The sequence below is a fragment of the Rattus rattus genome, chromosome 11 (genome assembly GCF_011064425.1).
Source record: "Rattus rattus isolate New Zealand chromosome 11, Rrattus_CSIRO_v1, whole genome shotgun sequence".
In the NCBI taxonomy this organism is placed as follows: domain Eukaryota; kingdom Metazoa; phylum Chordata; class Mammalia; order Rodentia; family Muridae; genus Rattus; species Rattus rattus.
In genome coordinates this window covers 74,919,577-74,933,097 of record NC_046164.1, presented here as the reverse complement: position 1 = coordinate 74,933,097, position 13,521 = coordinate 74,919,577, and the positions used below count along the sequence as shown (strand labels likewise).

Here is a 13,521-nt window from a genome sequence, read left to right as displayed (position 1 = left end):
CAACCCTTCCAGTGTGTCTTTCCCCGTGAGAACCCTCCAAGGATGTCTGAGGGATAGTGAAACGCCACGACCGAATCTCAGACCGATAATGGCTCTCCCTAGGTTCTAACACAGAATCCAACAGGGGACATGCTGGGTTGGCTGTATGGCCTGCTGGGGTGGGGGTGGGGGGGAAATCAAGCCCACCTTCTGCAGACAGCCTGTTGAACCTGTTGAAATTGCCACCACTTAGAAATGTCCCTCTTGGGGTTGGGGATTTAGCTCAGTGGTAGAGCGCTTGCCTAGGAAGCGCAAGGCCCTGGGTTCGATCCCCAGCTCCGAAAAAAAGAACCAAAAAAAAAAAAAAAAGAAATGTCCCTCTTCCCCTACTGCCCAGAAAGCCATAATAAGTACCCTCAAAGCAGGGCAGTCCTACTTCCTTGGGCTCCAGGGAGGGTCCCATCTCCCAGCTTTGCCAGTCTCAAGTGTCGGTTGAGAGCAGCAATTCACCCTTAGCAGTTCCTGTGCCACAGAAGCCCGTGCTGCCTGGGCGAGCAGTTGCAGGTCTCTAGGGATGACGATGTAGGAAGATGGAGGAAAGTGAGCCATAGACAAGGAGGAGGGCTATGCTGGGCAACTCCAGGGAGTGTCTCGACACACACCAGAGATGTTTCAAAGTCCACTCTATAAAGAAATGGGGGGTTGGGGATTTGGCTCAGTGTTAGAGCGCTTGCCTAGCAAGCGCAAGGCCCTGGGTTCGGTCCCCAGCTCCAAAAAAAAAAAAAAAAAAAATAAATAAATAAATAAATAAAGAAAAGAAAGAAAGAAAGAAAGAAAGAAAAAAGAAAGAAAGAAGGAAATGGGAAGTCAGCATTTAGCCCTAGGAACACCCCTTGGGGCTACCCTGGGATTGAAGGTCTAGGGAGCCCCAAGTCTGTAGATGACATGTGGAGGGCAGCTTCGCTTCAGAGAGACCTGCTTGTGACAGAATTTTTGAGACAAGCACCAAAACCATGATGGAGGATGGCTGTCGGGAACCAGTGCCCGCCACAGAGGTACTCCAAAAGCATTCAGGTTCCAAGATGGTATGTGGTTTCAGTTGCCATGTCCCCATGTCCCAGCATACAGAGCCTGGTGGAGGTAAGGGGCTCAAAGTGCGTCATCTGGCTAGGGAGGGAGGTAGTCAGGAGGCAGCAGTAGGACCCAAGTCTGGGCTCTGAAAAGAACTGCCCTCAGAGGTGTGGGCATGCAGAACCCTTCAGAGTTCTTACTCTGTGGCCTGCAAGTTTGCGTTTCTGATCACAGCAGTGGTGCTGTGAAGACCATGTTTGACTAGGTTACAGCCCCAGGACTAAATGTGCTGTCCCCAAGTCCCCACCATGCCTGCTGTAGGCTCCCCGCTAGTAGGCAGGAGAGGCTGAGGTCAAGTATGGTCAGCCAGTGTCTAGTGTACAGGATTTGTGGGTAAGGGCTTTGGAGACAAGGAACTGCGTACCATGCTCCCTATGCTATGCCAGCCGTGACTGCCTTAACCTGCTGTGTTGGCCAAGTGGCCACTTGGCTCTTCTTGGGGACAGGCTGGCTTTGCTGCCTTGTGTGGGGCCTTTCTGAACCAACACAAATCTTGTTTTCTCTCTCTTCCTCTCTTCCTTCCTCACTCCCTCCTCTCCTCATCTTTCCTTTTCTGTAAGGTAAGCTGACCTTCTCTCTCGCTCTCTATTTTTTTTACTGTTTTAATTCTGTAATGAAAACTCTAAGCTCTGCTCTAGCGGGTGCAAGTTCTGGGGCTAAAGGGTGGGGCAGCGGCAGGACCGTCCTGCTCTCCAAGGGGAGTGTTGGAACCAAGGGTTCCATTTCCTGGGCCCAGGTGTCTGCCAGGGCTCATGGGCAAAGTGGTTGGTGTTGGCCTCCGTCATGGCCACCAAGAAGTAGTCCCACGGCAAGGGCTGCTGGGCCATTCAAGGAGAGGACAGGGAGGCCAAGCGGTGTAGCCCTGGGGCAGATGTTTGTTGGCCCTCCGAAGGCGGAGGGTGGGGGCTGGGTGAAGCCCTCTGGCATGACAGCCATCTTTGGCTCGACATCCTAGTGAGATCACAGGAGTGCAGAGGGCAGGGCCAGGTTGAGCATGCCTTTCATTTTGCATTCTCATGCCTTCCGGTCCTGATCTGGCGCCGTCCAGGGAAATGGGAGGCAGGGCAGATCATCCCGTCTGCCCTTCAGGAGTCATAGGCACGGGACAAGGAGGCTCCTGAACCATTGAAGATGCTGGGGGCAGGGTGGTTCTGGATGAGGCCCCCCCACCCCAGGCAGCTGGACTCAGCAACCCTGGGGTTCTGCAGCTGCTAGGGCCAGGCCGGGTGCCAAGGCCACAGCTGCCTCTGGCCTCAGGACCTGAGCTTTGCTCCTGAAGAGGGGGAAGGGGATGGGGGAAGGGGTGGGAGCTACAGTGATCTTAGGCCCTAGGAACTCACGATCCTTCCTTCCTTCTTTCTCAATGCAGCAGCCAAGAGTTTACTCAACAAGAAGGCAGACGGAGTCAAGGTGAGACCCCAGCCAAGCCCTCTGTGGGGTACAGGGAAGGAAAGCAGAACCTGGAGCTCTGCTGCTGACCCCAAGGTTCTGGCTTTACCCAACGGAGGCCTGAGTAGGGAGGGTACCCTTTCTTCCCTAACAACTCATTATCCTTCTCTCCACAGCCCCAGACAAACAGCACCAAAAACAGCTCGGCCATCACCAGCCCCAAAGGATCCCTTCCTCCTGCCGCCCTGGTACTGACCCCTGCCCCTGCCTCATGTCACTGTCAAGAGAGGCCCTGTGAGGCAGGGTCTGGTGAGACTCTGCCTGTCTCTGACCAAACCAGTCCCACGTGGAAACAATGGAATTGCGGGGTTTGAATGCCAAGAGGAGAGGTCACTGTCAGGGTACCCCAGATCAGTCAGATGTAAAACTGTTTGGTGAGCCCTTCCCTGGGAGCCCCCAGGAGCCCAGATGCTGGAGAGAGGTATGACTTCCCAGTTCGATGACCTCTGGACCACCTCCCCCTAAGAAGCTCTAGTGAGAAGTGGTCTGGAGGCCACGGAGGGAGGCCAGGGACCCCCACCTTGTAGAGAGGTCAACCCAGCTTAGAGGGGCCCAGGCTGGGCTCTTCAGATATTGTACCCTGGAGTGCTGCCTCCTGAGTTTAATGGGGCCATGGTTATGTAATGGGGAAGTGTGCGGTTGAAGGAACAGTGGGCTTGCCCACCTGTGACTGTTTTTGTCAGAGCCATATACCATGCTGTTCTGTGGATTACAGAGAGGAAAGCTTGGGGAACCCCTGCTGAGGAGGGTTAAGGGTGCCCGAGACACCCCCTACTAGAGTCCCCCTTGTTCCTTGAGAAGGTATCGGGCCATTTCTAGCCTCCTTGCCCTGGGTGACCTTGGTCTAGGTGAACCTCACAGCTTGTCCTCACAGCTGGTCTTCCCAGGGATGTGGAGTTGTAGTGTCAGGCGTCAGCCTTCTGAACCATGGATCTTAGGAGTTTGCTGGTAGCACACCTGGTATCCCCACGGGCCCCACACAGGTGCTCCCCATAGGAAACCTTGGCCAAATTGGGGAGCACCGAAGAAAGCCATCCTGGCCAGAGCCGGAGAGCTGGCTCAGAGCAGCAGGGTTATTGCGGGAGGGGGCCAGGCTTAGCTCACCTGGTGCCCCGGGGGCGGCTCACACCGGCCTCACAGCCAGCCCCACCTTGACCCAGTCCATCCCATAAGCTACCCCAAGCCCCACAGCATCTCCAATCCTGTGCCCACTCCCACGCTGGAGCAGGAGGTGGGGAGAACTCCCAAGAGTAGAACCCCCCCCCACACCTACAGTTTCTCTCAGGCCCTGTGAGCTCCATCTCTCCTGGCCTCTGGCCTGGGCAGACCTGCCCGTTGCATCTGTCGGGCCTTCTCTACACTCACCCAGGGCCATCGCTGACCACCCGCTGCCTCCATTCTTACCGGCCATCTTGCTGACCGCCTCTGCCTTCATCCCTGTCCCTCTGCTCTACACTCTCTCTGGGCAGACCCTGGCGGCTGCCCACTCCTCTGGCTCCCCGGCTCCCCATCCTCTGCTTCCTTCTTTCTCACTCTCCCTCTCTCTTTCCTCCCTCTGTCTGCCGCCCTCTATAGGAGCCTCAAACCACCGTTATCCATAACCCAGTGGACGGCATTAAGGTACTGCCACGCCCTACTCCTCACCCTTTCCTTGGGCAGGAGGTGTGGGCCCAGGAGGAGGGTGTGGACGGTGACCTGGGACAAGCTCTTGTGACTTTGATAGAGAGCAGATGTGTGGTGACCCCAAATGTAGGGCAGCGCCCACAGCCTACCTGCCCGAGGCCACTGCAGGACATAACGGCCCCCTCGATGGGAGCTCACAGTCACCACGTGGCTGGCCTCCTGCTGCAGCCCTTGGGGCCCGCCCGGCCTGCTTCCCAGGAGCCTCTGCTCCTAGGCTGTTCTCCACCTCCACCCCCTGGTGTGGCCCCAGTGCTTCTTGCTCCTCTCTGCTCTGCCATCTGCTCCCTCATCACATTGGCATCATCACCCGGGGCCGGGAGGGGCTGGCGTGCTGTGAGGTAGGAGAGAGGGGCAAGCGTTGGAACCGCTTACCATACAGCGATTGTGCTGGGCCGGCAGGTCAGACTTGTTCCCAGGCCTAGCTCCATGATGATCTGACAAGGTGATGCGGTGGGTAACCCCAACTTCCTTTGGCTAGAACCTGCACCTGGCCCAGCTCCGTGCCAGGGACGGAGGGCAACTATATATGCCCACAGTTCTAAGTGCCAAATGTCTGATTTCCTACTACCTCAGTGTCTGGTACCCTTTGGTCCCTCGTGTCCGCTGAGGTAATACTCCCCTCTGAGGGACTACTAGTTAACCTTCTGGACCAGAGTAAGGCCTGACTTTGCATTGGAAGGCCCTCAGTGTTGGCCCAGAGCCAAATTCAGTCTGTCCATGCCAAGGACCTGTTAGAGGTCCGGGGATATGTTGACATGGGCTCCTCTGCCACTTGAAGGTGGTAGAGGCTGGGCCTTACTGAAGTTCCAGGCCTAGGAGGGGCAGTGGCATCTGGGGTATCATCTCTTATAGGGGAAGGAACCCCTCACCTAAAAGCTGCTAACGATGTGTGCCCGCTCCCGAGTTTCAGGGCCTTCCGTCACTAAAAGTCGGTCAAGTCCCGTGTTTTTCCATCTCGGGATTTCAAAAGGCCCGCTCTCTCATAGCCAGCCGAGTATCTCCGAGTCTCTGAGGGAAGGTGAAGCTGAGGCCCTTGCTGTTGGAGATGTGGTGGCCTGCAGGAATGAGACCTCCCGAGGACACACACATCTAGAACCTTCTCCCCAGTCCCTGCCCCCTGAGGATATTTCCTGCTAGGGTGGGAAGGATGTCTCCTAAACGTCCTCAAGAGTAGCTTTGGAACTCAGGCTGGCTTCACCGTTGGAGGTATCCCGCCTGCCCTTGGCTCATCTTGACCCCCATCTCCTCTGTCTCCCCAGGAATCTTCCGACAGCACCAACACAACCATAGAGGACGAAGATGCCAAAGGTACCATCACAGAGGCCTGGCCCGGGCCTGTTGGTAGTGGGCGGGTCTTCTGCAGCATCTCTGGTCCTGCTGTGCTCCAGGAGCCTGATGCCAGGGCCTGTCTGGTGTGAGTTGGAGAATGCTCAGGCCATCCTGGCTGGGGTAGCGCACATGTGCGATCTCCATTCCGGGATCCAGGAACTGGGTTCTCACAGGGTGTGAAGTACATGAGATCGGGATGTTGTTCTTCTCTCAAAGTTCCTAAGCTTTGGTTCTGTCCAGCCTGAGTGGCCAGATGGCTGACCCATGTTGTGTCCTTTGGTGGCTCAGGAGCTCCCTCCTAAGGTGGACTTCGGTACCGCACCCTGAGCCCTGCCTGCCAGTGATAATGTGTGTTCACAGATGACCAGTAGCTAGCAGTGAGTGGGGTCTCCTAGCCTCTCCCACTCTCTCTGCCTCTCTGGGATGAGGTCCGACAGCTTCAAGCTGTCCACGGAGCCATAACCTGCCCTTAGGACGGACCCTAGAATCAAACAGAGCTTACCCATTTGCTCCACCCCAGCTGCGATACTGACTAAGATTCCGCCACACTCCAAAGTGGAAATCAGCATAGGACATTGGTCCTTGAACTTAAGGGAGTACACTCCCCTACAAGCTGAAGCAGGCCCTCGAGTCAGCACCATGGACACTCCCCCATACCTCTCTGTCAAAATTCTGGCCTTGAGCTGGACAGTGGAACACTGAGCTGTAAGGGAGGGTGGCTGGGCCTCAGGCCTGCAAGGGGACAGAAGCAGCAGACGAGGCTGGAGGTAGCGGCAGGAGCCAAGGTAGAGAAAGCCTCAGAAATGAAGGACAGGGGCACTCTTACCTCAGCCATGTACCAGAGCTCTGGCAGAGCCGGGGCACCTCTCAAGCCACCATGTTTGGTGAGAAGCACTCTAAAATCCTAGCTGAAGGTTTGCAGGGCCTGGCACGGGCCCACAAAGGGAACCTTCTAACACCTACCTTGAGGTGCCCCCAAGAGTGACTGCCTCGCCTCTGTCCCCTAGGTCCCCAGCAGTGGCCTGGGATTCTACACCTGTAACCTTTTCCTCTGCCCTGTGCCTCTTGGTTCTTTCTGCCACCTTCTGTCTTGAGTGTCTACCCATCTACTGCTTGCTTCTGTTCTGCCTCAGCCCCCAGGGTCCCTGATGTCCTGAGCTTGGTGAGGAGGGGCTCAGGAGCCCCAGAAGCCGAGGGCCCCCTGTCCTGTCCATCTCCAGTTCCCATTAGTCCCCTTCCAGCCCCGTGTAAGTAGCCTGGGCCCTGCTGCTATGGGGATAACTTTGAAGGGCCTGACAGTTCTCTGAGGGGCCATTCAAGAGTCAAGGGTTGGACAGGCCTGGACTGTTGGCCCCAGCTCTGTCCTCACACAGCCCCCAGAATGGGGCTCCCCATGGTTGCCTTGGTCCAACCAGAGGCCTCTATTGATCTGTGGGGATGCTCTCCTGACCTACTTTCCTGCTCATGGTCACTACACAGTCCCTGAAGGATTTGGCTATGACTTCTAGGCCTCTGGGGCCCACTTAAACCTCCCTCTGTCCCTGGCAGCTCTCGCTGCTAAGCCTGGCACCAAATAGGAAGCCGGGTCCCAGGTTCCCTTGTGGTAAGAGCAGGGACCCTCCTTCCCCCCGTCCTGTCAGTTCTGTCGTCTCCTCGTATGTTTGTCTGCCTTGTGTTCACGTGTGTCTGTTCCACCCCAGCCCCCAGGATCTCTGACATCCTGAACTCAGTGAGAAGGGGCTGTGGAACCCCAGAAGCCGAGGGACCCCTATCAGTGGGGCCCCCGCCCTGCTTGTCTCCGGGTCTCCTAGGCCCCCTGCCCACCCCGTGTAAGTAGTAGCCCCCCCAGGCTTGCTGCCCCTGCTACCGAGGGCTCACCGAGAATGGCTCAGCTTCTTGCCCCCGCCATGCACGGCCAAGCTCCCCACCCGGGACCAGGGTGCCTTATTCAAGTCATATGCGCTAACACAGTGAGGCAGCTTCCTGACTGCTCCTTTTGGGCTCAATGCCTCTGACTCATCTCAGGCCCCCTACCCCTTTCCTGCACGCCGCTCCCCTCACTTCATCCCGGGCCCACCCCTCGGTAACAGGGTGGAGCCCTTAGCCCATCTGCGAGAAGAATTTTCTAGCCTTACTAAGTCACTCATACCTTACCCCAGAACCTATCTCCAGAGCAGCCCTTGGCTCTTGATGTACCCTATCCCTGAACACCATTTACCTCACCATTCGAGGCAGGGGAGGTCAAAGAAGGAAACCCCACTGGCCTAAGCTGCCCACATGGGCCAAAACAGTACTTCCATATGACTATCCCTCCCCCCTCTCATCCCGTCCTCCACCTACCTGTCACGTACCTCTCAAAGGTCAGTCACTTGCAGCCTAGCCTCTGGCTTCTTTGGGGCCAGGTTACCTCTCCTTGGAGGGCGTCCTGTGCCTTCAGTGGCTTCCAGCTCAGCACACTAGAACAGACAAAAGCATCTGCATTCCTCGTGCCTCCTTCCCCAACATCTATGTCCCCACACCCTACGCTGACCTCCCCGCTCCCCTGTGTCCCTGTGTCTCCTGATGCTCTCACACTCCCTCTGGCCGCCCCTACTGTCCGGCTTGGCTCTCAGTCTGATGGTTTCTCCCCTGCATGTCTTTCCCACCTGTATTCATGTATGTCTGTTCTGCCCCAGCCCCCAGGATCTCTGACATCCTCAACTCAGTGAGGCGGGGCTCAGGGACCCCAGAAGCTGAGGGCCTCCCACCAGTGGGCCCCCCACCCTGCCCATCTCCGACTCTCCCTGGCCCCTTGCCCACCCCATGTAAGTAGCATTTTAAGTGGCCCTGACAGCTCCATGGAGGGGCGAGAGCCCCCATCGTGGTGTCTGGTCAGCCTGACTCTGGGAATAACCAGCCTATGGAGAGATAGGGGGTCACGGCATCTGCCAGGGAAATCGTGTCAGAATACGAGAAGAAAGCAGTGGGCTTCAGTAAATGCACTTTACGATCATGGAGGGTGTGCTTGTGCGTGAGGTCAGTATGTGGCAAAGCTCCCAGACACTTCACTGGGGCCCTTGCTACTACGCGGCCAGCCACCACCACATTCTGACAGGAGAGAGTGGGGAGCAGGTGCCCACCAGTGCGCAGGAAGACCTTCCTGTACAAGAGGACAGGAAAAGGAACTTCTGGGAATCCTGCTATGCTGGCTGCTAGGCTGGACTCTGGGGGCGGGGCAGCCCCAAGGATGAGTTAGGGAGAGCAGCACAAGCAGGTGGCTCTTCAGCCTGTGTGCCGACTGTCGCCAGTATCACTTACAGGGATGGATGACATCCAGGGCTGCAGCCACCACTTCCCCCGCCTCTGGGGAGACACGGGGCTGGGGGTGGTGCTGAGATGCCTACAGAGAAGAGGCTGGGCCAGGGCCTCGGCATGGCAGGGCAGTGGCTGGGTGAGTAGCTGTGAGAGGTGGGCTTGGGGTGGCCTACCCCAATTACTTCTGCCTACTAGGCTGGGGTGGGGGAGTGATGCAGGTAGCCGGAACAGAGAAGAGGTTGCAGTGACCCACAAGGGCCACAGTTTGTGGGTTGGTGGGGGATCGGGGGAGGATAACAGATTTGTGATGTGTAAGGGACAGCCTCTGGAGGTCATGAATCCCCCCAGAGTATTCCATGGTCGGCAGAGGGGATCAGAGTTGAGGCGTGAGGAGCGGGTCAGGTTATTTCTGGTGCTGAGTAAGGGGGACAGTGGCAGGGGTATATAGTAGCTGGTACTGACAAAGCATGGGTGGGTACTCACCCCTGATGAGTGCAAGACAGCTCCTGGACAGCATCTGTCCTGTCTGGGTGCTCTCTCATCTGATCCCAAGGGTCACATTGTTTTTGTTGGGGAACATGATCTGCCCTAGGGGTCTGTGCTATGAGCAGGTGGTTGCTCCTAGGCCGGGTCCTAGACGGGTCTGCGGTTCCACAGCGAGTGACCACATCACTTTAGAGGCTATGAGACTGATCTGCCCTTGTAAGGTCTATGCTGAGCTTGACTAGGGAAAGGGGTCCTGCAGGAGGGGGCTTCAAGAAGGACTAGGATGCATCTTGCCATCCTAGGAGGGGCCTGGCTGAAGGAAAGAAAAGACTTTTGAGTAAGAAGTAGAGAAATGTGGGTGATGTCAGATGGTATTGGGTCCTCTCTTTTTGGGAAGGTTTCAACCCACCAACTAGGTTCTAGGTTTCTTTAGGCTCAAGCCCCTCCCCACTCAATGCTCTCTGAGCGCCAGGCCTCACATCCTGATCAGGGATTACACAGGATTCAGGCTGATCCGGGCTGATCCTTAGTCAGCTGCCCTGCCTGACAGCTGCAAGGTTGGGGGCTTTGGACCAGTGGGAGGGACACGAAACCTCTGGTACCACCCAGACACTCTCAGCCTCTTTAGGCTGCATGGCTTCCTACAGGAGAGCTGTGGTCCGAGTAATTTTCCCACTTGGAGACCCACTCAAAACCCTCCCCATCTCTTCGGCTTCTTGGACTTGCAGGGTATGAGGACAGCTTGTCCTTGGTCCCGGGTTTCTCCATGAGAGCTATCCCCGAGGTCAGGGATTCTTAGCCTCTCTCCTACACGTTTGATTTCCACTGGGGTCTGATGAGCAGCAGCCATTCTGCAGGTCAGGAGGTATCCAGCTCCCATTCATAGGCAGCCTCAGTGTCCCTAGCTGTTAAATGGGCCAGTAGCTCTTGCCAGAACACTGTTCCCAATCTCCAGCACAGTTCACACCTCTGACCGGTGCTGTGGTCATGGATAAGCTACTGCTTTGTTTGAAAACAACCTAACTTCTTTAGGCAGAAAATTAGTCTACTCACCACAGTGAAAGGTGGAATCGTAGCATGCTTGAATCCAAACAGTGCTGTTAACTTACTTCCAACCACTTTTGCTGAGGGACTCCTGTGGAGGAATGGGGCCGCTGAGTCTATTAAGAGGAGATTAACGGGCCCCAGAGGTACTTAGGAAGGGTGGAGTGCAGAGGGTACGTCTCTTGGACCTGAGGAAGGAGCTGCTAGCAAATATAGAAACCTCCAGAAAGAACAAGTGTGACGGGTTGAATGGTGACAAAAGTGATGGACACTGGGAAGCAGGGAGAGGCACTGCTTTGGGGACCGAAGTGCCAGATGCTGCCTGGGATCCGAAAGGTAAAGCTAGGAAGAGCTGTTGTGAGTTTGGGACAGAGCCTTGGTACTCTCGCAGAGTAGGGTACATGGCTGTGTGGCTAGGACAGGAAACACAGGCCTCCGGGAGCTCATAGCTCACCACCAGAGCTAGCATCCCAGGGTGGGCAATGGCAATGACCTTACCCTGAGTGCAAATGGTGACACGATTTAGACGTAAGAATAGGGAAGGAACCAAAACAGGATAGCAGAAGGGGATCTGAGTTGGGGCGGCGGTTTCCAAGATGGGGGAACTCCAAGGGTGCACACACACAAATACCTTACACATGCTCACACAGCATGCATATACACAACACAAGGACACTTACATGCATCTCACACACAAATGTGCATGCACGCATGCGTGCACACGCCTCCATGATACTCACATTGACCCTCGTGTGTGCCTTCTCATACGCGCACAAATATTCACACTCACGAACTGCACACACACTAGCCCCTTGTGCTGTGGATTCCGTATACTCGTGCTCTTACATAACTGTACCCGGGTCCCCACAGGTGACACCCAGCAGTATCTGCTGTCAGCGTCACCAGAGTAGTCACAGTTCATATATTCACCAGGAGAGGCCGATACCCTTGTGCGGGCCCATGCGTGGCATGTGTGGCCCCCCACCATGAAGCAGGCAACCTTTGTTGTGGATTCAGTACCTGATGGGGTGGGCACCCAGACACCCACTGATCCTAGAAGCCCTGCCACAGAGTTAGTCTCTATGCCTTCAGGTTTTAACTTATGATTAAAACAAAGTTCATCTCGAAGCCAAGAGCTAGAGCTCAGAAGACTCAATGAACCGGAGGGGTGTGGGACACTCAGGCTGGGTTTTGCGTGAGCAGCACGTAGCCCAGGGCTAGGCTGGGAAACCGCATAGAGCAGACAGACACCTGGATCTTTCTGAAGAGTCCCAGGCCATCTTGTCCTTTGCTCAGAAGCTACCCAGACTCACACCCCTCCTCCAAGGAACTCTGAAGCCTCTGACCACGCCCACTGATGGTGGTTCCCCTCCCCTGAGAGCTGTTGGAGGGAGGGCCATTAAGTGAACAACATCATTAGAAACTGAAGCACAAGGCAGGGCAGAGGCTGACTGGGAGTCCAGCAATGGGGTTGATTACAGGGGTCGGGGTGAGGGTGAGGGTGAGGGGGGGGACAGCCCCCCCCCCCGTCTGTAGGTTTTAGACATTTTCTAATCGGAATAGGGCATTTGCTTCTTGTGAATACTTTATCTGATAAACAGCTATTGCATGTGGAAACCAGGAAGCCATTAGAGGCACAGGCAGGACCAGTGTGATGGAGACAATTTGGGTACAGGGGCTAGAGCCTCAAAGTCCTTTCTGGAGAGGACAGACCTAAGCCAGGGTGGGAGCAGCTGTGTGGATGCCCGTCTGCTGCTCCCGATCTTCCAAGGCCCCTTACTTGGGCTCTGCTGGAAGTGGGGGCGTCCAAGGGTGTGACAGGCTAGTGCCTAGTGGTCATCCTTGTTTTCTCCCCGCAGCCCGGAAGCAGGAAATCATCAAGACCACAGAGCAGCTCATCGAGGCCGTCAACAACGGCGACTTTGAGGCCTATGCGTGAGTCTCCCGGGGGGTTGGGGTGGGGGGTTGTGGAGGGTGAGGATGGAGGATGGGGCCCCTCCTCACTTGGGTTTGCCCCCCAGGAAAATCTGTGACCCAGGCCTGACCTCATTTGAGCCTGAAGCTCTGGGCAACCTGGTCGAAGGGATGGATTTCCACAGATTCTACTTCGAGAACCGTGAGTGAATAAGCTGGGGTGGGCATGGGGAGGGGGGGATTCAAGGTGGGAGGGGTGAGAGGTGTCTGTACCTGGTGCTGTCAGTTCAGAAGACATGCTTGTCCTCAGTGCTGGCCAAGAATAGCAAGCCGATCCACACCACTATCCTGAACCCGCACGTGCACGTCATCGGCGAGGATGCAGCATGCATCGCTTACATCCGCCTCACACAGTACATCGACGGCCAGGGCAGACCCCGCACCAGCCAGTCCGAAGAGACCCGTGTGTGGCACCGCCGCGACGGCAAGTGGCAGAATGTCCATTTCCACTGCTCGGGCGCTCCAGTGGCCCCACTGCAGTGAGGTGAGTACCTGGGGTGTGACCCAGTGCTGTGTGGGGTGCCCGCTGGGTGAGCAGGTGAAGCCAGACCGACTGCGGCTGCGCAAGCCAGAGCTTGGTGGGTCGGGGGTGGAGTCAGTGGTCAGGGTGGGTGGGTCCTGAACTCCACTTATAACCCTGGCAAAGGCAGCCTAGGGGTAGCAACTGCCTTTCCCGGCAGGCTCCTGCCAGAACCTTTTCAAATAGCAAAGGCTTGGGTGGTTACGCTGGTAGGTTGTGCTGAGGGAGATGACCTGCCCCTGTTTCAGAGCTGCGCCTGGTTTCACCGGACAGAGTTGGTGTTTGGAGCCCAGCCGCCCTCGGGCGCACGGCCTGCCTGTCGCATGTTTGTGTCTGCCTCGTCCCCTCCCCTGGTGCCTGTGTCTGCAGAAAAACAAGACCAGATGTGATTTGTTTTTTTTTAAAAAAAAAAAAAAGTAAGATGATGACAACGACAACCACATGCAAACAAACAAACAAAAAATATTGGCATCGGATGAAATGGAAAACAAACAAACAAACCTAAAGAAAGGAAAAAGCTGTAAAAATCTGGCATTTGTGGGGCCGCCCCCCACCCAAGCTCCACATGTGTCTGTTGCGCTCCTGGCTTTGGGGACCCTCAGGGCGTGAATGTGCCCATGCCGACTGTGTTA

General features: G+C 56.1%; 1 protein-coding gene across 5 annotated transcripts in view; it reads left to right on the top strand.

Annotated features, from left to right (window-relative positions):
- The window catches only part of Camk2b (calcium/calmodulin dependent protein kinase II beta), an 87,458-nt gene extending 74,144 nt beyond the window's left edge, over window positions 1-13,314 (top strand). The window contains exons 14-24 of one of the 5 annotated variants that reach the window (XM_032916977.1): window positions 2,483-2,520; window positions 2,676-2,747; window positions 4,135-4,179; window positions 5,502-5,550; window positions 6,705-6,818; window positions 7,272-7,400; window positions 8,247-8,375; window positions 12,255-12,330; window positions 12,417-12,511; window positions 12,620-12,853; window positions 13,138-13,314. In XM_032916977.1, the coding sequence (XP_032772868.1) occupies window positions 2,483-2,520; window positions 2,676-2,747; window positions 4,135-4,179; window positions 5,502-5,550; window positions 6,705-6,818; window positions 7,272-7,400; window positions 8,247-8,375; window positions 12,255-12,330; window positions 12,417-12,511; window positions 12,620-12,852 (980 nt within the window). In that variant the 3' untranslated portion in view covers window position 12,853; window positions 13,138-13,314. Of the gene's footprint in view, window positions 1-2,479; window positions 2,521-2,675; window positions 2,748-4,134; window positions 4,180-5,501; window positions 5,551-6,704; window positions 6,819-7,271; window positions 7,401-8,246; window positions 8,376-12,254; window positions 12,331-12,416; window positions 12,512-12,619; window positions 12,854-13,137 lie in introns of all 5 variants that reach the window. The other 4 variants (XM_032916975.1, XM_032916973.1, XM_032916976.1 and 1 more) reach the window with 4 other exon arrangements.
- The last annotated feature ends 207 nt before the right edge of the window (window positions 13,315-13,521 follow it).